Source organism: Anabrus simplex, chromosome 1 (assembly GCF_040414725.1).
Source record: "Anabrus simplex isolate iqAnaSimp1 chromosome 1, ASM4041472v1, whole genome shotgun sequence".
NCBI classification, from domain to species: domain Eukaryota; kingdom Metazoa; phylum Arthropoda; class Insecta; order Orthoptera; family Tettigoniidae; genus Anabrus; species Anabrus simplex.
The window spans coordinates 1,797,538,923-1,797,559,971 of NC_090265.1; the positions used below are offsets into that span (position 1 = coordinate 1,797,538,923).

At 39.6% G+C, this 21,049-nt stretch overlaps 2 protein-coding genes across 2 annotated transcripts in view; one reads left to right on the forward strand and one right to left on the reverse strand.

Annotated features, from left to right (window-relative positions):
* mts (protein phosphatase 2 catalytic subunit mts) overlaps positions 1–12,552 on the reverse strand; it is a 55,685-nt gene extending 43,133 nt beyond the window's left edge. The window contains exons 1-4 of the mRNA XM_067138571.2: positions 12,275–12,552; positions 11,778–11,987; positions 11,434–11,697; positions 11,051–11,223 (exon numbers count right to left, since the gene is read on the reverse strand). Coding sequence (XP_066994672.1) covers positions 11,051–11,223; positions 11,434–11,697; positions 11,778–11,987; positions 12,275–12,376 — 749 coding nt within the window. The 5' untranslated portion in view covers positions 12,377–12,552. The remainder of the gene's footprint in view (positions 1–11,050; positions 11,224–11,433; positions 11,698–11,777; positions 11,988–12,274) is intronic.
* Positions 12,553–12,858: 306 nt separating this feature from the next.
* LOC136882962 (small ribosomal subunit protein RACK1) overlaps positions 12,859–21,049 on the forward strand; it is a 90,316-nt gene continuing 82,125 nt past the window's right edge. Inside the window, exons 1-6 of the mRNA XM_067155162.2 lie at positions 12,859–12,897; positions 13,236–13,473; positions 13,816–14,024; positions 14,250–14,360; positions 14,462–14,557; positions 14,645–14,755. Of these exons, the coding sequence (XP_067011263.1) occupies positions 13,365–13,473; positions 13,816–14,024; positions 14,250–14,360; positions 14,462–14,557; positions 14,645–14,755 (636 nt within the window). The 5' untranslated portion in view covers positions 12,859–12,897; positions 13,236–13,364. The remainder of the gene's footprint in view (positions 12,898–13,235; positions 13,474–13,815; positions 14,025–14,249; positions 14,361–14,461; positions 14,558–14,644; positions 14,756–21,049) is intronic.

The following is a 21,049-nucleotide window of genomic DNA, read 5'->3' on the forward strand; positions in this document are numbered from 1 at the left end:
AGAACTAGCTGGATTGAGAAGAAAACTAATGAAGCAGTGATTAGAGAAATAAACATCCAGAGACATTTAATAACAACGATAAAAAGGAGAAAAGCGTAAGTTTTTTGTCACATTCTCCATCATAATGTCTTCATAAAGAACTTGTTCGAAGGCAAGGTGATGGGAAAGAAAGGCAGAGGGAAACCACGGAAGGAGATAATTGAAGAGGTAGTTGAGATGATGGGATGTCAAGGTTATGGAGAGATGAAAAGGATCGCAGAGAGAAGAGATCAATGGTTGCAGCGACAAGGCAAAGACTTTACATAATGATGATGGAAGAAAGAAAGTAGAACTGGCCGAGTCAGCATCTGGGTTTGCTAGGAGTAAGTGATATTCGAGTAAGGGGAGATAACGAGGAAGAGATAGGAGATTATAAAGTGTACATGACGGGCGTTAGAAAGGGAAGGGCAGAGTCTGGGGTAGGGCTGTTTATCAGGAATACCATTGCACGCAACATAGTTTCTGTTAGGCACGTAAATGAGCGAATGATGTTCGTAGATTTGGCAGTTCGAGGAATTAGGACAAGAATTGTCTCAGTGTATTCACCATGAGAGGGTGCAGATGAGGATGAAGTTGACAAGTTTTATGAAGCATTGAGTGACATCGTGGTCAGGGTTAACAAGGATAGGATGGCGCTAATGGGTGATTTCAATGCGAGAGTTGGGAATAGAACTGAAGGATACCAAAGGGGCGATTGGTAAATGCGGGGAAGATATGGAAGCTAATAGGAATGGGAAGCGTATGCTGGACTTCTGTGCTAGCATGGGTTTAGCAGTTACGAATACATTCTTCAAGCATAAAGCTATTCACCGCTACACATGGGAGGCTAGGGGTACCAGATCCATAATAGACTATCTTAACACATTGCGGACCGGTCCCGAGAAAACTCGTGCATGCCTGGCCGAACGTTGCGGACCGGTCCCGAGTTATCTCGTGTTAGCAGCAGACTGAAGTTTAGGGTTATCTTTTGATATATACCGGAACTATTTGGAGGCCAAGGGTGCTAGAACTCTTATGCATGGTTCTACACAATCGATAGTCGCATTTCTTTTCGATTATTCTTCATATCATAGCTTTTCTTTGCATTTCCTGACAACATGTTTACAACGTTTGAAGAGCCATGCAAGATGGCAGCGCTCAGGGATCGCACGTGTTTAGACAGGGATGAAATTATTCTCGTATTGTGCTGATACAGACTCAGAATGTCGAAGTGATGCTGAATATTTAGAGTTCGATGATGAAATACATTCTAACGGAAATGTTTCAAGTGATGACGAGTAGATATCCTTATCTTCAAGGTATGGAACTCACGTGGCGCAGGACGAGTCTCATAATTGTGTTACGGGTGTAAATATTCTAAATATTGTAAATAATATAGTGTTTTCTGACAACTAGGTTATGGACAACAGTAAACCTAGGTTAGAGGATTTTGAACGTGCTCCTGATATAAAGGTATGGCCTAATGAACCTGGAAACGTAGGACAAGTATCAGTACTTATGTTTGTGAGGACATTTTCATTATGTAGCTGAGCAGACAAACTTATACTATGAGCAGAATTCACATTCTCATAACGTATCCCGTAAAACCTAAAGTGGACTAATGTCCCTAGGAGGGAAATTAAAAAAATGCTCTATGTATGTTGATAGGGCAGATTAAGAAACCGTATCTGAAAGATTACTGGCCAACCGATCCCTAATAGAAAACCATATATTTCGGAAAACTATGAGCCGAAATAGATTTCAGCAAATACTTACCTAACTGCATTGCAACTACTAATCAGGAATGCCTCCAGAATAAAACACAGTAGTCCTTCAAAGGCTAGTGAAGTTCTGGCAGTTTATTTGAATGCATGCACTCCAGTTTGGAGGTAGTTAGAAAGTGGCCGGGAACAGGGCTGTGCATGGGGTGAAGGGCACCCGGTCCGCAATGTGTTAACCGACTTCAAATTCAGGAAATCTGTTAGGAATGTACGAGATTTCCGGGGATTATTCAACGATACAGACCACTATCTGATCTGTAGTGAACTAAGTATCTCTAGGCAGAGGATAAAGAAAGTGAAATCTGTCTGCAAACGAATAAGGGTAGAAAATCTCCAGGACGAGGAAATTAGAAGTACATGGATATGATTAGTGAGAAGTTTCGAACAGTAGACAGTAAACAGGTTCAGGATATAGAAAGAGAATGGGTGGCATACAGGGATGCTGTAGTAGAAACAGCAAGGGAATGCCTAGGAACAACTGTGTGTAAAGATGGGAAAAAGCTAATATCTTGGTGGAATGATGAAGTGAGAGCAGCTTGTAAATGTAAAAAGAAGGCTTATCAGAAATGGCTCCGAACAAGGAATTGTACGTAGGTGAAAGAAACAGAGCGAAACAAATGATCGTTGAATCCAAAGAGAAGTCATGGAACATTTTTGGTAATAATGTGGAAAGGCTAGGTCAAGCAGCAGGGAAACCTTTCTGGACAGTAATAAAGAATCTTAGGAAGGGAGGGAAAAAGGAAATGAACAGTGTTTTAGAGTAATTGAGGTGAACTCATAATAGATCCCAGGGAATCACTGGAGAGGTGGAGGGAATATTTTGAACATCTTCTCAATGTAAAAGGAAATCATCCTGGTGGTGTTGCGGACAGCCAAGCTCATGGGGAGGAGGAAAATGAAGTTGGCAAAATTACGCGTTAGCAAGTGGAAAGGATGGTAAATAAACTTCAGTCATAAAGCAGCAGGAATAGATGAAATTAGACCTGAAATGTTGAAGTATAGTGGGAAGGTAGGGATGAAATGGCTTCATAGAATAAGATTAGCATGGAGTGTTGGTAAGGTACCTTTAGGTTGAACAAAAGCTGTAATTGCACCTATCTATACGCAAGGGAACAGGAAGATTGCAACAACTATCGAGGTATCTCATTGATTAGTGTACCAGGCAAAGTATTCACTAGCATTTTGGAAGGGAGGGTGCTATCAGTCGTTGAGAGGAAGTTGGATGAAAACCAGTGTGGTTTCAGACCAGAGGGGCAGTCAGAATTAGATTTTCATTATGCGCCAGGTAACTGAAAAATGCTATGAGAGGAATAGGCAGTTGTGTTTATGCTTTGTAGATCTAGAGAAAGCATATGAAAGGGTACCGAGAGAAAAAATGTTCGCCATATTGGGGGACTACGGAATTAAAGGTAGATTATTACTATCAATCAAAGGCATTTATGTTGACAATTGGGCTCCAGTGAGAATTGATGGTAGAATGAGTTCTTGGTTCAGGGTACTTACAGGGGTTAGACAAAGCTGTAATCTTTCAACTTTGCTGTTCGTAGTTTACATGGATCATCTGCTGAAAGGTATAAAATGTCAGGGAGAGATTCAATTAGGTGGAAGCAGTCTGGCCTATGCGGACGACTTGGTCTTAATGGCAAATTGTGCCGAAAGCCTGCAGTCTAGTATCTTGGAACTTGAAAATAGGTGCAATGAGTATGGTATGAAAATTAGCCTTTCGAAAACTAAATTGATGTCAGTAGGTAAGAAATTCAACAAAATTGAATGTCAGATTGGTGATACAAAGCTAGATAATTTCAAATATTTAGGTTGTGTGTTCTCCCAGGATGGTTATATAGTGAGACTGAATCAACGTGTAGTAAAGCTAATGCAGTGAGCTTGCAGTTGCGATCAACAGTATTTTGTAAGAAGGAAGTCAGCTCCCAGACAATACTATCTTTACATCGGCCTGTTTTCAGACCAACTTTGCTTTACAGGAGCGATAGCTGGGTGGACTCAGGATATCCTATTCGTAAGTTAGAAGTAACAGACATGAAAGTAGCAAGAATGATTGATGGTACAAACAGGTGGGAACAATTGCAGGAGGGTACTCGGAATGAGATAAAGGTTCATTTAGGAATGAACATGACGGATGAAGCTGTACGCATAAACCGACATCGGTGGTGGGGTCAAGTGAGGCGAATGGAGGAGGATAGATTACCTAGAAGAATAATGGACTCTGCTATGGAGGGTAAGAGAAGTAGAGGTAGACCAAGACGACGATGGGTAGACTCAGTTTCTAAGGTGGTGGCGGTGATTATTGTTTTAAGAGGAAGTACAACTAGGCAACCATCCTCTATATAACACTAATCAGAAGAAAAAATGGAAGGGATCCGACACTTCGAAAAATGATAATGTCGGTCAAAGGAAGACAAGGGCCACGAAGGGCGTGAAAATGAAAGACTCCCTAGCCCTCGCAAACCTAATAGCGTCGGGGTTGGAAAAGAACAAGAGTTGACCAAGTGAGGTCGGATAGGATAGATGAAAGTGAGGAGCCTGGCACAAGTGGAAGCAATGCCAGGACTCAGCTTAGGGTCCCGTGGTCGCCAACCCACGCTCCAAATTTCAGAGCCCCTGGGGCCCCTTTTAGTCGCCCCTTACGACAGGCAGGGGATACCGTGGGTGTTATTCTACTGCCCCCACCCACAGGGGGAAAACTCGGTTTCTAACGATTTAAACATAAGAGGTATAGAACTAAATGAGGCCACAGCATTAATTGCAAATAGAGGATTGTGGCGACATTCAGTAAATTCACAGAGGCTTGCAGACTGACTCAAAGGCATAGCAGTCTATAATAATAATAATGTATGTATGCATGATATGTATGCACCCCAGCGATTATGTTGCATGCAATCGAACTCCGGCATCCTTTCCTCGCTATGTCCACTAGCAAATTCTCTCGTTGACATTCGAAGGCGATTGCAAGTGACCATTTTCATTTTCACCGTATTGAAATTCAATATATTAAATGTTCAACAATTAATTTAATGAAAACCACCTATTCAATACTATTAACGTTTTTAAGACTATAATACAATCATTATACTAAACCTTAAGCATATGGTACATGTTTCGCCTGTCATTGCAGGCATCATCAACCATAAATTCTAAACTCCAAGTCAGAGCTCTGAGTGGATGCTACACTACAACTATTTTCCAATTTATATATATATAACAATTTTCACTGGTGTACAAGAACATCACAGTCATATTTGGAGTGAACCGGCCGATCATGTCTTACAGTTCTAATCGGACATCCAATTCATGCTCACATCCAATCGAGATAACACAAAGATATCAATTCTCATGCCTATAAAGAGACGGCATTTGAAGTCAAGTGAAACAAAACATCTACACGTACCATTTTGTAATGGTTATAGCGTCCGCCATGCCAACCTGTTACGGGCCGGGCTCGCTACCGTATCGGCCCACCCGCTTACGCTTCGACCGTGCCAACCAGGAGCAATACTTAGTGCTAGACTGGCCCCCCTCTCTCTTCTGTCCGAGGTCACGCGGCATAGAACGATGGAAATAATCAGACGATTAATATGGAGTCTTCCATCTCGCGAGGTTTATGGATACAGCTAGCATCCGGACTGTTCTAGAAGACCCGGCGCAGGTATATAAGAGAGGAGTGACTTGCCTGGAGTGAGTGAGAGTTAGATTGAGTTTGCTGGTGTGAGTTAGCGAAGAGTGCAGTCAGTGATAGCCTGGGCTATGGGGTCAGCCCAATGGAGTATCTGTCTATTGGAGCCGAGGACTCGTTCCTGTAGCCCTGACGATGTACGTGAGTCCCGCGGGGCTGGCTGCTGTAGAAGAACCTTGGGTGTTCTGGAGCAGCGCGAAGGGAACACTGGATGCCGGCGTGTGCAGACTGCAAGGACAGTCTTAAAGATATGTGGAACAGGTATTGCCAGCAAATTTTCAACGGGTTCTCGTCGATATTATGATGCCAATTTAAAGTTAATGGTTATTAAACACTCGGAAATGTAGAATAATTGTGCAGCCACAAGAAAATATGGCATAGGCCTAACTAAAGCCAATATTTGGCATCAGCGTGAAGACAAAGATAGCTAAAAAATTTGTACTGTACAAAAAATGCAATCAGTGGTCCGCAACAAGGATGCTTTAAAGAAGTCAAAAATGAAATGGTGGGGTATGTGCACGAAAAACGCAAGGGTGGAATGGCCATACTGTGGCGCAATCAACTTAATTGACTTCAACGTCCGCGATTAAGCCTATGCATGGCTAGCCGCCGAAGTTGGCAAGCAAGACGTGCGCGTAGCGGTAACTGGTTATATCTGATGCTGAGTAAAAGTACTGTAACAGTTTTATAGACAGCAAGAATATTTTCCTAATGGATCGCCGTATTGTAGAGGCGCATGAATAGGTATTGCCGGCAAATTTTCAACGGGTTCTCTTCGGTATTATGATGCCAGCTTTAAGTTAATTGTCATTAAACCCGCGGAAATAAAGATTAATTGTGCGGCCGGAAAAAAATGCGACATAATGAAAGCCAATGGTTGGAGTCTAAAAATGCGTACTGTAGAACAAAGGCATTCATATGATTTTACGAAGCACTTTTTGAGCCTGATTCAAATTTTTGACGGAAAAAGTGGGGCTCGTCTTGGATTCGGAGAAGTACAGTAGAACCTCGATTATCCGTTCCCGGAAAATAAGTTTTCCCGGAATATCCGTTCAAATTACGTGGTCCCGCGAGCATCATAATTAAATCACGTTGTAAAAGTCCCGCATTATCTGTTCCTCGAAGAAACGATTTCCCGGATCAACCGTCCAAATATCCCAGTCCCATCAACGCTAAATCCTGTGATAATTCAAGCAAGTACTCGGTACTGGAAAAGCGATCAGCGGTGAACTTGCATAAGGGACCATCTTAGCATCGCATTCGGGTGGTATTGTTTAGAGATTCTCGGAAAATCATAAAGCAGAGAGTGGCCACAACAATTGCAAGGAGACATGGCGCATTTCGACAGCTCTGCTTGAAGACGGAACGTCCATATTATGTCCAGGGTTAGATGTTTATATTTTTACATTTTTTCGATCGTACTGCCGAAGAGGTTTTCGGCACTTTGCTCAGGGCACTGCAGAGTAACTGGGCTTTCAGGCAGGAATCGAAACTGTTCCTTCTTAACACAAATTCAGTATTTTTGATATTATCGTACATGATTATGTTAGCGAGACCAAAACAGATGTTGTACCTTACATTTAAAAAAAAGAAAGCCATGGGAGGTCTTGGGATTGCTTATTACTGTTTAAGCCCTAATGTAAAACAGTCGTTTTATTTGCGCACGTTACATTTTAAATGGTTGGTATCATTTCAAACTTGTACTGACATGTGCAGCGAGCGCGCTTTCCAGATGACCTCAAGGTCACGAATAACCGTAAATTCTTAAGTTTTGATATTTCTTTTATCTTTCCAATTTGATTGGATTTGTGACGCGCAGAATTGAATATAATGCATTCGAGAACTTTTAAGAATCGATACATTCGAAACCATGTTTTTAGTTCAACATAACCTTTAAAAATCGATGTAGGCATAATTTGCGCGGTACGAGATTTCCAGAAACTGACTACGAACAGTATACTGGAGACCAAATTACAATGAAAGATTAAGAAATGAACGGATTTTGCCATCATTTTGGGCACTTTTGTATCTAATGTGCTTTATTTTATTAGATGAGAGAACTAAAAACTACTTGTGGTCGATTGTCGTTTGGCTTGGCGTTATTAGATTTTTCGAAGAGTTTGGCTAGCCTAATCAAAGTTGCTGAACTGAAAGAAGTTTTCACGGGAAACTGACGAAGATTCCCCTGTAAAATTGAATATAAAGTATCGAGATTTTGAACTTGCGTACCAGTAATAAATGCGGTTTCGCGGTCTAACATGCCCGCCTCTCATCCAGAGGGCCCGGGTTCGAATGCGACCAGGTCAGACAATTTTACCTGGATATAAGTCTGGTTCCAGGTCCACTCAGCCTACGTGATTACCTTTAATTGTGGAGCTATCTAATAGTGAGATGGTGACCCCGATCTACAGAGCCAGGAACATCGGCCGAAAGGATTCGTCACACTGACCATGCGCACCTCGTAATCTGCAGGCCTTCGGGCTGAGCAGCGGTCGCTTGGCAGGCAAAGTCCCACTTGGGCTGTAGTTTGGATTGGTTTAGGAGTTTTTGTACGATTATAGTTATACATACTTCATTTTTGTGATGTTTAGCCAAATTGTTGATGGTTTTCATTCATTCCCAGATTTTCCGTTTTCCCGTGTTGTACGTTTTATTTTCATGGTCCCTCGAAAAACGGAGAATCGAGGTTTCACTGTACAGTACTGTAATGTTTTCAGAATGAAATGAAACATAGGCCTGCACTTTCACGTAGTATCAGATTTTGAAAAATGACAAACATGCCTGTCATGTTCCTTTGCCTGCCCTTTTCAATGGTTTCATGAACATTTAATACAAAGCGTGTTATGGTATGCCGCAGTTTGTAGTCAGAATTCATCCATTCGTACATCATGCCGTCTGTTTGGTAAAAATCTATCCATATATTAGCTTTCTTATCCTGCAGTTCTTGATGTAAAGCTTAGTATTGTGTCATAGAAGGCAATGGTACTTTTAATCACAGTTCACTATAGACCGGTTGTGTGCGAGTGTGCTAATGGGTTAGTCTCAAAGGGTTTTTTGCCAGGCAAGGAACTTTCAAGGTACATGGCCTTCAGTCTTTCTAGTGTAGTAGCTACAGTAGGTTAACCTTTGATAGGTGTTCCTGGATAATGTCTTAAGGAGTGTCATGATGGTGCCTGTTTCTACGTAGACTTTCTTTCAGCAGTATGTAAGTTATTAGGAACTCTCTGCCATCTGTTGAATATATTTGGAAGCTGGGTAAGGTTAGAGTAAAGAGTATTTAGCAGGAAACAGTATTCTTCTGTCATCATAGGAAGTGAATACTCTCTGGCGTGACAGGTAGTAATCACACATAGTTGCATGCAATGGCATTACTAAGGATGAAAATCACATATATTAGAATATTAATGAAGTGTTAAGTCACTTAGCAACTTGCTACGTACAGAATGTATTGCAGGTTATTAGGGTAAGCCTTCGCCTGCAATTATAGGAGTTATCATTTAATGGTTTTATTTTATGACAGCTCAAAGTTGGCTGAACAGAGACCTATCAATGTCGCATGATCCACCGGCAGGTAATTCCGGAGAGAATAAAACAGAAATGAAGCAAATCGGTCGAGTAGAACAGACGGACTTGCCAAAGCTGTTTTTAGTAAACTCTTTTAATATATAGATAATTTTGAAATAAAGATAAAGTTTACAATAAGAAACAAGAGCTTTTAACTCTGCCAGAGACATATCTAAAGCCAAGGATCTAAAAGGAGGGAAACATTGCCTGAATTAAAAGTGCTAAAAATATAATCATAAGCATTTGACCAAATATGCATTAAGAATAAAATACTTCAAAACTTTGCCTATCCGCTCCTCGGGAGCCGATTGTGGATGGGGAGCGAAGTGAGATAAGTAGCCTGCACAGTGGGCTCGGTGAGCTACGCGCTGCTCACGTCTAGAGGGTCACGCCACCATACTCGCTATGCCGAAGCAAAAGGGTTAAGGTACCGCCCCAACATTTGCCTGGTGTGAAAATGGGAAACACGGAAAACAGTCTTCAAGGCACCCCTAACTGCACAGCCAACTCACTTGGTAAGAGAGGTTAGAAATCAAATATCTCACAACATGCTACACAAGGCTACCAACTTGGGAACTTAGGTCCAGCTATCAACAGAACGATTGGGTTAGAGGCGTTGGCCCCTTAAGTTAGAAAAGTGAAACGGCCCACAGTCCACTAGTACCCCCCTGACAGTATTAGTTAAGTTAGTTTACGAGATCGGTGCATTGTGTATTGGACAGCGGACAAAACTTTGGTTAATGAAAACAATGACTTCTTTTTCAAACTTTATGGTTTGATTATTTGGCGAAGTTTTACTATTCTCAACCTGTGAGAAATAGGGCTAATAATGGTCCTATGAATATTAGTAGTCAATATGGATCTGACAGGAACCGAAAATGGTCAAGTTTATTAATGAACGTTTACTATGCACCACTCTAGGCAAGGTATGAATCTTTGTTTTTTTCTTTTGGACGATACAGCTTAGGAACTAGTGACAAGACCACTGATCTACACTGTAAAGGGTGACAGCAACGTATTGTATATTTTAAAGTGGTGAAAAGGCAAATTAATGAAGTATGCCAGATACCAACAAACCCACTGGCCAGCTAGCCGTGCATTCTAGATTAGTTAGTGGTTCAAAACAACATTCCTATTAGACATGAGGGTACATTACTTCAAGGCTGCCAGTTAACTAAACCCTCCACGGGTTGTTCTGTATTCCACGGAATTTTCCTTACAGCTTTTATTTACGTGTATGCACCTCCACCTGACGAAGTTTTTTATTCTGCGTGGATTGGTAACGGAATCTGTGTGTTTATTTGTAGGAACGACGTCATTTCCCATTATATTTCAGCCACTGGCAATACTAGTAGTTGCTCAACTAATGGACAATGACACGTACAAAATTTCATTTTAGGTTGTAAAAATAAATGTACTTCTGGGGGAAAATTGATGGGTCCCTGGCTATCGTAATGAATATATCTCACCTCTAAAAGCTATTCCAGGTAAGATCTGCATCATTTAACATTCATTATAATGCTATTAAGCTTGAGTGGCTGATAGTTAAATTTTGCTAATTAATTTCATAACCGCGCGCCACACGACGTGAGGTCTATCAGAGACAATAGCAAACTGCTCTCCAGCCAATAGGAAAACAGAAAATGGTCTCATTTCAGAGATTGACAGTCTCAATTTAATTTCTTCTAAATAAGTACAATTAGTTTTATGGGTGAGTTGTTGGGTCCCTGGCAAGCATAAAGGAAGAATTCCTCTTTTTAGCTACTTTAGGTATTGTTTCACATTATTTCTGCATGATTTTCTTCCTAAAACTGCACCCCCGCCAGTAATGGGTAACCCATTTTCCTATGATTTTTCTTTTCCTAAACATGTGATGTGCCATAGTTTAATGATCTCCACATGTCACTGGTTTTCCACAAGGGCAGAAATTATAATTTGACCAGAGGAAACCTAAAACTGACCCCATAAAGTCATTAAGAGTTTACAAATTGCTTACCAATTATAACCTTCCATAACAAGTTGATGAGCTCGAGATACAAGTGTCAGTCCATTAGAGTGATTAAATGTCTCTGAAATGTCTTGACCAAATGTGTAGCCAGCACCTCGTGGTGAAATGCCCCAGCCTCCTCGATCATCAGGATCAGACCACAACAGATCACACATTGGACCCTGAAATATGAAATATTTCATTTTTATAACAGTCATACTGCTCCATATAAAAGGAGCTATGCCCACTAACCTTTAGGATCAGAATTACATCCCATAAATCATCACGAGAGCATAGTGTTGTAAATGACTTCATCATCCCTTACATTGAAATGATAAGAAAAACATCAATAATAATAATAATAATAATGATGAAACTCCCACATTACTTGCCTCATGTGGAACTTCTTGGAGCCGATCCAAAGCTCGAATATGGTCCAAAGTGTCTATCGAAGGTGAAAGACCACCATGGAGACAAAATATCTGTCCATCTACAAGAGCAGTAAGCGGCAAATAATCAAATAAATCTGTGAAGAACTTCCACACATTTGCATTCCCATACTTGCGCAAGCATTCATCGTAAAAGCCATAAACTTGTGTGATTTGCCTCGATTCATGATTACCGCGGAGAATAGTTATTCTTTCTCGATAACGAACCTGAAAAGTAATGACATCGATATATTCATCACAGCCAATTAAATACACAATTCTACACAGGTATTAAATACGTTTCTCACCTTCAATGCTACTAGTAATGTGACAGTTTCAACAGAGTAATAACCACGATCAACATAATCGCCCATGAAAAGGTAGTTTGTATCGGGAGACCTTCCTCCTATTCGAAACAGTTCCATCAAATCGTGGAACTGTCCATGAACATCACCGCAAACTGTCACAGGACATTTTACTTCTTGTACATTTGATTCTTTGGCTAAGATTTCTTTTGCCTGGAAATTAAGAATGGAAAACGATTACAAAATGTACTGTATGAGCACATTAAAACAACTTGCAAAAGGTTTCATAACTCACAGGAAAAAAGTTTCGAACACAAATATATCGCATCAACATGACAGACCTCATATTTCAGAAAAAAATGTAAAATTTACTCTCTATCTAACAAACCCCATAACTGCATTCAAAACGTTAAGCAAGACACAGACAACTTAACAGGATGTGGATTTTAAGTGCCTTTCAAATATGGAAATACAAAGACAATTATTTTTTATCCACTTACCTTATCGCACAAAGTTTTAACTTGGCTTTCTGTCAGTTGTTTGCATTCATTTAACTGTTCTATCCACTGGTCTAATTCCTTCAAGGAAGCCTTCTCTTCCATAGCGTTAGACTATATAAACAGATGTTCAACAAATATTATATCAGGAATACAAAAGACAAACTATACACTATCAACCACACGAATTTCATAAGACACACAAAATCTTTCAAAACACTATCAAGAATTAGTCAAAATGGCCGAATCTGTTGGTTACGTGAGTGACGTCACTGATTCGGTGTTATATTCTGTGGATACTAGCGGCATCTCGTTTTAAAAAAGACACTTGGGAGGAAGTACGTCGCGGAAGTTATATGTGTTATGGAAGCCAAGCTGCACTATACACTCTCTGCTAAACGTTTCCTATGGAATAAAAATCTATTTGCAAAAATCACCTTCCCTAGGGTTTTTATTGTAAAGTAGTAATATTCGGAGTGCCTTGAACAGTTTAATTGAACTTTCATCTCGAAAGCCCAACAACACCTTTATGTGCAGATTATGCATACGATATCACATCTTGTAAGTTCAACGCAATGACGAGGTCGATCACTGAGACAACTACAGAAAACAGGATTTAAATAGATGTAAATCTTTGTAATTATACATATATCTGCGCAATAAATTTTTTTATAAATTTGAAAATTTAAGTTTTACTCTCAACTAGTTATAATATGTTCATATGATTTGATATGATGCGAAGAAAATTTAAAGAATTTATAAACGAAGAAACCATATAAATGGCTACAAAATCCGGTATTACCAATGCGTAAATAAATTCGTCAAAGATAACAAAAATGATACATTTGTTGTATCGTACTAAATGAGTCGAGGATTGTGATGACTATTACAAAGAATTTCGAAATATGAATAATTGTGAAGAGAGGTTTTGTGTCATATCTTATGGGTTGATTTACTTTGACAGAACTGACAAATACTACTGGCGCCACCACGCGGAATATAGGGGTTATAAAGTCGACTGCAGAGGGAATTCTGAAAGCAAATCGAAGAGGTGTGGTCGGAGCTTTTAGATGCTTTCGCTACATAAAATAAAATGTCGGAATCTCTTGTTTTGCGTGGTACATTAAGAGGTCATAATGGATGGGTCACTCAAGTGGCCACCAACCCAAAGTATCCTGATATGCTTTTATCGTCATCTCGAGGTACGTTACAATGTGTCATTTTTACCTTGCAACGTTCTATAAAACTTAAGTTTTGCCCAATATTGTTATTCTGTTTCATCAGTTAACATGCATTATTAAAAAAGAAAAAGAAAGATGATTCCCTTGCTTACAATGCAGTAGGTAGTTTTCTGTCAGTTTACCATTTTACTTCTAATTTACCTTTTAATTGCTGGAGAAACTTTTTCTTGATCTTGCTTACCATAAGGGCAACTGCAGAAGCTGCTGTTGAGCTTACATTCGATCCGGCATTACTAGCAACTTTAGTTGCACTTAAATGATGACTGCTTGAACCAGATACTTTAGGTTTTGCCATATTTTCAGATCGTTCCTTGATATTATGGAAACTGGTTCGTGATGAGGCAAATTTCGGTATCCCACAGAAGAGATTACAAGGTCATAGTCATTTTGTTAGTGATATTGTTATTTCCTCTGATGGGCATTTTGCTCTCTCTGGATCCTGGGATAAAACTCTCCGGCTATGGGACCTGTCTAAAGGAGTCAGTACTCGACAATTTGTAGATCATACGAAGGTTTGTTGTTATATCATGTGCATTAACATTACACTTGTTAATTTGCTAGGCAATAAACAAATGTTGCTATGTGGCAGAACAGATATTCACTTTTCATTTGCTATTTAGTTATAACCTATTAGGTTTCCATGGTTACTTAACCATTTAATTTATTACTAAGGTGCTGTGTTAAATTCAGAAAAACTTCTTGTAATGAATTAGTGAGTTTATATTTGTATATTTCAGGATGTTTTGAGTGTTGCTTTCTCTGCTGACAACAGACAAATTGTCTCTGGAAGTAGAGACAGAAGTATTAAGCTATGGAATACTCTAGCACAATGCAAATATACAATGCAAGTAAGTAATTGTTTCTGATTAAACCTATATCTTTTGTTCTGTAGAAGTAATGGAAATTTTGTATATTATGTTGATAATATTAACATTTAATATTTCCTCAGGAAGAAGGGCATACCGATTGGGTTTCATGTGTGAGATTCTCGCCAAATCTTCAGAATCCTATAATTGTATCATGCGCATGGGATAAACGAGTAAAAGTAAGCATATTTTGCCATTGAAGAAATCTGAGCTTGTTTTTTATATTAAAAAAAAAAATAACAGTTCTCATTTGCTCTCCTTGAAAGGTATGGAGCCTTGCCAACTGCAAAATCAAGGCTGATCACATGGGACATACAGGTTATCTAAACTCTGTAACCATCTCTCCTGATGGATCTCTTTGTGCGTCTGGGGGAAAGGTAAGCATTATTGTTCTTTATTTTAGAAAGATTGCTAACTATTCCTTACATTAAAATATTAATTTGTTCATTTAGCCAGTCAGTACTTTACTTCAGTAATTTGGGTAAGGATCATGCAAGTTCATTGATTAGTAACAACTTCATCAGTGAAATGGTGAAATCGTTCTTATACACACACACACGCGGTTCGTGTACTTTGTCCAATCAAACTCATTCGGTCCACCCATCAAATTAATTTGTGCTTGACCACTTGGTTGATGACTATTAACTTTCTCTAGAGAACAATAAAACATAGTTCCTATTTGGAGTGAACTCTCAAGAAATCACGTGGGATGTTGGTAATAATAATAATAATAATAATAATAATAATAATAATAATAATAATAATAATAAGGGTGTATGTCCTCTGAAGAGGCTTAGTGCAGGCCTATAGATGTACCTGCACATCTGCGAGGATGGGATCTTTCCTATGATGACTTGTAATGTTGGAGACGGGGGGGGGGGAGGAGCTAGCGCACACAGCTCCCGAGCAATTGGAATTAACCAATGCAAGCTAAAATGTTTCACCCGGCCGGGAATGAAACACAGGACCACACTAATCGTTTAGCCATGGAGCCGTTAATTACACCCCATGTGCTGTTTTTCAGCTATCGGTAGTGATCTTGGTTAGTTAGCCTGCTGTAACCTTCAGTACCTTTCAGAGAGATGTTGATCTAGCAGCGTATGTGACTGTGTAAATAGATCCATTGTTGCTGCTAACAAAGAAATTTCTTAACATCTGGAGTGTTGTCGTATCCTCACGCAACTGTTCACGTAACTCAGGTGAAGCAGTCATATAGTTTCTATTTCTCCTCAGCATTTCTTTCTTTCCTACGTTGCCTCTCGTCATTCGCTGTACGTCGCTGGTTTTCTTCAAAAGATTGTGTACTATGATGGACTAGTGATCTCCAGGATGAACGGTCAAGGGCTAAGTTCTCCCAGTTATCAACATCACTGCTACATCTCTTCAAGTTAGCCTTGATTAAATCTTTAAATCGCTTCCTCTGACTGCCTACACAGCGTTTACCTACTGATAGCTCAGTGTAAAACACTTGTTTGAGAATGAGATTTTTGGGCATGCAAACTACGTGCCCTGTGTATCGTAGCTGGCGTCTTAAAACCATCAATTCTATACTGGTGGTGTGTGCCTCTTCAAGGACGCTGATATTTGTGCGCCTGTCTTGCCAAGTTATTTGCAATATTCTCCTCAAGCAGCGCTGATGATATTGTTTCAGCTTTTTAAGGTGTCGACTGTAGCCTATCCAGGATTCAGATCCGTAGAGTAAGGTTGGAACTACAACAGAATTGTACACAAGAATCTTTGTTGCGATATGACATCATGGTTGTCAAACTCGAGATCTTAACTTAGCAAAGGATGCTCCTGCACGGTTAATTCTGTGTTGGATTTCTGAATCTATATTTGCACTTGATGGGAGGGTGCTGCCAAGGTATGGGAAGGTGTTTATAACCTGAAGGCTAACTCCATCAATTAGAACATTGATATCTCTTTGACCTTCCCCAGGGGCTGGTTGGTATAGGATCTGTGTTTTACTGGTATTCAGTTTGAGTCCGATCAATCAATCAATCAATCAATCAATACTGATCTGCATTTAGGGCAGTCGCCCAGGTGGCAGATTCCCTATCTGTTGCTTTCCTAGCCTTTTCCGAAATGATTTCAAAGAAATTGGAAATTTATTGAACATCTCCCTTGGTAAGTTATTCCAATCCCTAACTCCCCTTCCTATAAATGAATATTTGCCCCAGTTTGTCCTCTTGAATTCCAACTTTATCTTCATATCGTGATCTTTCCTACTTTTATAAACGCCATTCAAACCTATTCGTCTACTAATGTCATTCCACGCCATCTCTCCGCTGACAGCTCGGAACATACCACTTATTACATGTTATAAACCTCATTTTAGGTCCGTATTGAAAATTTAACAGTTCAACAATGATAAAGGTGTTTTAATTTATTTCACCTATTCAATACTTATATTATCACGTATAGTTGTTACATAATTAAATTCTTAGTTACATGGGACATGTTTCGCCCTCAATTAAGGGCATCTTCAGCCTAAATACAATAATCAAAAATACAACTAAATTAAAAGTTGACGTTAAATACAATCATCAAAAATACAACTAAAATAAAAAGTGGAAGTTAAAAGTTTAGTCTGTTCTTAAAATTCAGAACAATAAAATTGTGAAAAATGATAAAATAAAAAGATGCTAATGGAAAAAAATCATAAGACAGTTTTCCATTAGCATCTTTTTATTTTATCATTTTTCACAATTTTATTGTTCTGAATTTTAAGAACAGACTAAACTTTTAACTTCCACTTTTTATTTTAGTTGTATTTTTGATGATTGTATTTAACGTCCACTTTTAATTTAGTTGTATTTTTGATTATTGTATTTAGGCTGAAGATGCCCTTAATTGAGGGCGAAACATGTCCCATGTAACCAAGAATTTAATTATGTAACAACTATACGTGATAATATAAGTATTGAATAGGTGGAATAAATTAAAACACCTTTATCATTGTTGAACATACCACTTAGTCGAGCAGCTCTTCTTCTTTCTCTCAATTCTTCCCAACCCAAACATTGCAACATTTTTGTAACGCTACTCTTTTGTCGGAAATCACCCAGAACAAATCGAGCTGCTTTTCTTTGGATTTTTTCCAGTTCTTGAATCAGGTAATCCTGGTGAGGGTCCCATACACTGGAACCATACTCTAGTTGGGGTCTTACCAGAGACTTATATGCACTCTCCTTTACATCCTTACTACAACCCCTAAACACCCTCATAACCATGTGTAGAGATCGGTACCCTTTATTTACAATCCCATTTATGTGATTACCCCAGTGAAGATCTTTCCTTATATTAACACCTAGATACTTACAATGATCCCCAAAAGGAACTTTCACCCCATCAACGCAGTAATTAAAACTGAGAGGACTTTTCCTATTTGTGAAACTCACAACCTGACTTTTAGCCCCGTTTATCAACATACCATTGCCTGCTGTCCATCTCACAACATTTTCGAGGTCACATTGCAGTTGCTCACAATCTTGTAACTTATTTATCACTCTATAGAGAATAACATCATCCGCAAAAAGCCTTACCTCCGATTCCACTCCTTTACTCATATCATTTATATATATAAGAAAACATAAAGGTCCGATAACACTGCCCTGAGGAACTCCCCTCTCAACTATTACAGGGTCAGACAAAGCTTCACCTACTCTCACTCTCTGAGATCTATTTTCTAGAAATATAGCAACCCATTCAGTCACTCTTTTGTCTAGTCCAATTGCACTCATTTTTGCCAGTAGTCTCCCATGATCCACCCTATCAAATGCTTTAGACATGTCAATCGCGATACAGTCCATTTGACCTCCGATCTTGTTGTACACAGCGGAAAAAGCATTCAGGATTATCACAAGCTCTTCTTTTGTCTGAGCTACAACAGCATTATCATCAGCGTACTGTAACTCAACTAATGCTGCAGAGAATGTCAGAGTTCCTGCCTTTAAACAGCTCAAATTGAAAAGTTTACCATCCATCCTGTAAGTTATATGTATTCCTGGAGGGAGATCATCTCTGACAAGTTCCATGACGGCAGCAACATACAAGGAAAACAAAGTGGGGGCTATCACACAGCCTTGCTAACACCGGTATTGATATGGAATGGCTCTCCACTAGAGCTGTTGCCAGTGACAGCTGCCATCATATCAGTGTAGAGCAATTTCAAGATGGCAATAAATTTCTGGGGAAAACCATATAGAGCTGAAATTTTCCACAAAGCTTCTCAGTTCACAGAGTCAAATGCCTTAGTAAGATCAATAAAGGCGATATAAAGAGGTCTATTTTGTTCTCTACATTTTGCCTGAAGTTGACGAGCTGTGAATATCATATCTGTGGTTCCTCTAGAAGGCCTGAAGCCACACTGACTCTCTGGAAGCATTTTCTCCACCATGGGTACAATACGATTTGCCAAGATTTGAGCAATAAGCTTTCCTAGGCACGACAGTAAGGATATTTCCCGATAGTTATTGCAGTTTGTTCGATCCCCTTTCTTAAATATGGGAACTACCAGACTGTCTCTGAAATCGGGAGGCATTTCTTCAGTGCTCCAAATTTTGACAGTCAGTTCATGTTTGTGTCTTAAGAGTTCCTCACCTCCTTTGAGAGCTTCCACTGGTATACCATTCAGGACCAGAGGCTTTGTGATGCTTTGCTTGATTGACAGCATGCTTAACTTCAGCGTTGGTGGGGAGCCAAGTTCTTCATTGATGGGAGCTTGTTTTAATATATCATACACCTGTGCATCAATAATCGATTCCTGGTTCAAGAGGTCTTCAAAATGCTCTTTCCACCTATTCATGATGGAGTATTGATCTTTTAAGTGCTGATTGTATAAACTGTTTGATCTTAGATCAGAGACGAAATTGATCTCGGTTCATGCAAAACTCTGACATTTGTATTGTATAAATGTTAATCTGAGATCAATTCGCACTGAACTAAGATCAACTTTGACCAGAGAAATTTCTCTGATCAAACTCTTTGATCTTAGTTCAAGGAGTTATTTTCTAAATGGAAATTCTAAATTCTAAATTTCCATTTGGAATTGCTAGGCGGGCATTAATTCCATTGTGGAGTTTTATCTCCCATATGCAGTTATCAGACTGTGCCTCATAAATAGGCTTCTGATAAGTTCACCTGCATACACCCCAGCATCAGTGGGTAGGGTCTGACACATCCCACTCTGACGAGTCTAGTGTCAGACCTAAGACGAAATGCTGGTTAATAGAGCAAACGCCTGAAAAGCCATACATCTAATTTTTTATCTGAGTTATTTTCTAGTCGAGATAAAATAACAGCTGATTGTTAATAAAATATTACCTGTGTTGTTACGATAAACAGTTAAAAAAAATACACTGAAGTCTAACCTCATATATTGCTAGCTATAGTTGTTGTGTGTATATAGGCAATATTACACGTCTTTTACTGCAGTGTAATGTAATAATTCCGTAACATAACCTCGATAAATTGCTTAAGTTATTATCTTATCTCGTTCGTCAGATATCCGATTACTCTGATTTCTCTGATAAACTTCTGATGATGAAAATGATTTATTTCGTCGGGCTCCGGGCTCCCCATGTGTTCTGTGAAAGAGGAAATCCAATGAGAGAATTGAGTGATAAGAAGTTTAAACTGAGGGATCGCCTGGGAAAAGATACCGTGGAACAGCTAGAACTCGAGTTGCGTGATATTCTAGTTAAACCTACCAAGAGAAACAAACCTTTGTCTCCAATGCACATGTTATTACTAACTTTGAGATTCTTTGCCACAGGAAGTTTTCAGTTAGTCATTGGCGATTTACTGCATGTAGATGCAGCAACAGTCTGCAGAGCCATTCATCATGTATCTAATCTTATTGCTGTGCTGAAACAGAAGTTTATCGTAATGTCTTCCAAACAAATTGATGTGAGGAAAATCGTGCGTGTTTTCGGTGTACAACACTTCCTTGGTGTTCTAGGTGCTAGAGATTGTACCCACATACCTATAATATCTCCTGGGGGTGATAACGCAGAAGTTTATAGGAATGGTCATGGGCGGCTTTCGTTAAATGTTAGTTATTCGTGACGCTCCGCTCAGGTCCCTAAATATCGTAGCAAGATAGCTAGGATCTGCTCACGATAGCAGTATCTTCATTAATTTATGAGGGCATGCTCAGTTCGAAACAGGAGACATTTGAGAGGTATAGGCCTACTCCTGGGAGACAATAGCTATCAGAGTTGTCGTTACCTGCTGAGTCCAGTACTTAATGCTCAAACAGCTGCAGAGCGTGCTTATAATAGAGCCCATAAAACAACCAGGTCAGCAATAGAACATTTGGGGTTGTGTAAAGATGTTTCCCTTGTCTCAGTATGGGGCTAAGAGTGATCGCACCGACAGATAGGTCTTGTGCCGACGATGGGATAGGAAAGGCTTAGAAGTGGGAAGGAAGCAGCCGTGGCCTTAATTAAGGTACAGCACCAGCATTTGCCTGGTGTGAAAATGGGAAACCACAGAAAACCATCTTCTGGGCTGCTGACAGTGGGGCTCGAATCTTCCGGATTCAAGCTCACAGCTGCGCGCCCCTAACCACACGGCCAACTTGCCCGCTACGATTTCAACTAGGGCATCCTTGTGTCTCCTTGGAAAAATTAGAACAGTCCTTTTTCTGCCTCATTTGTAATTTTTTC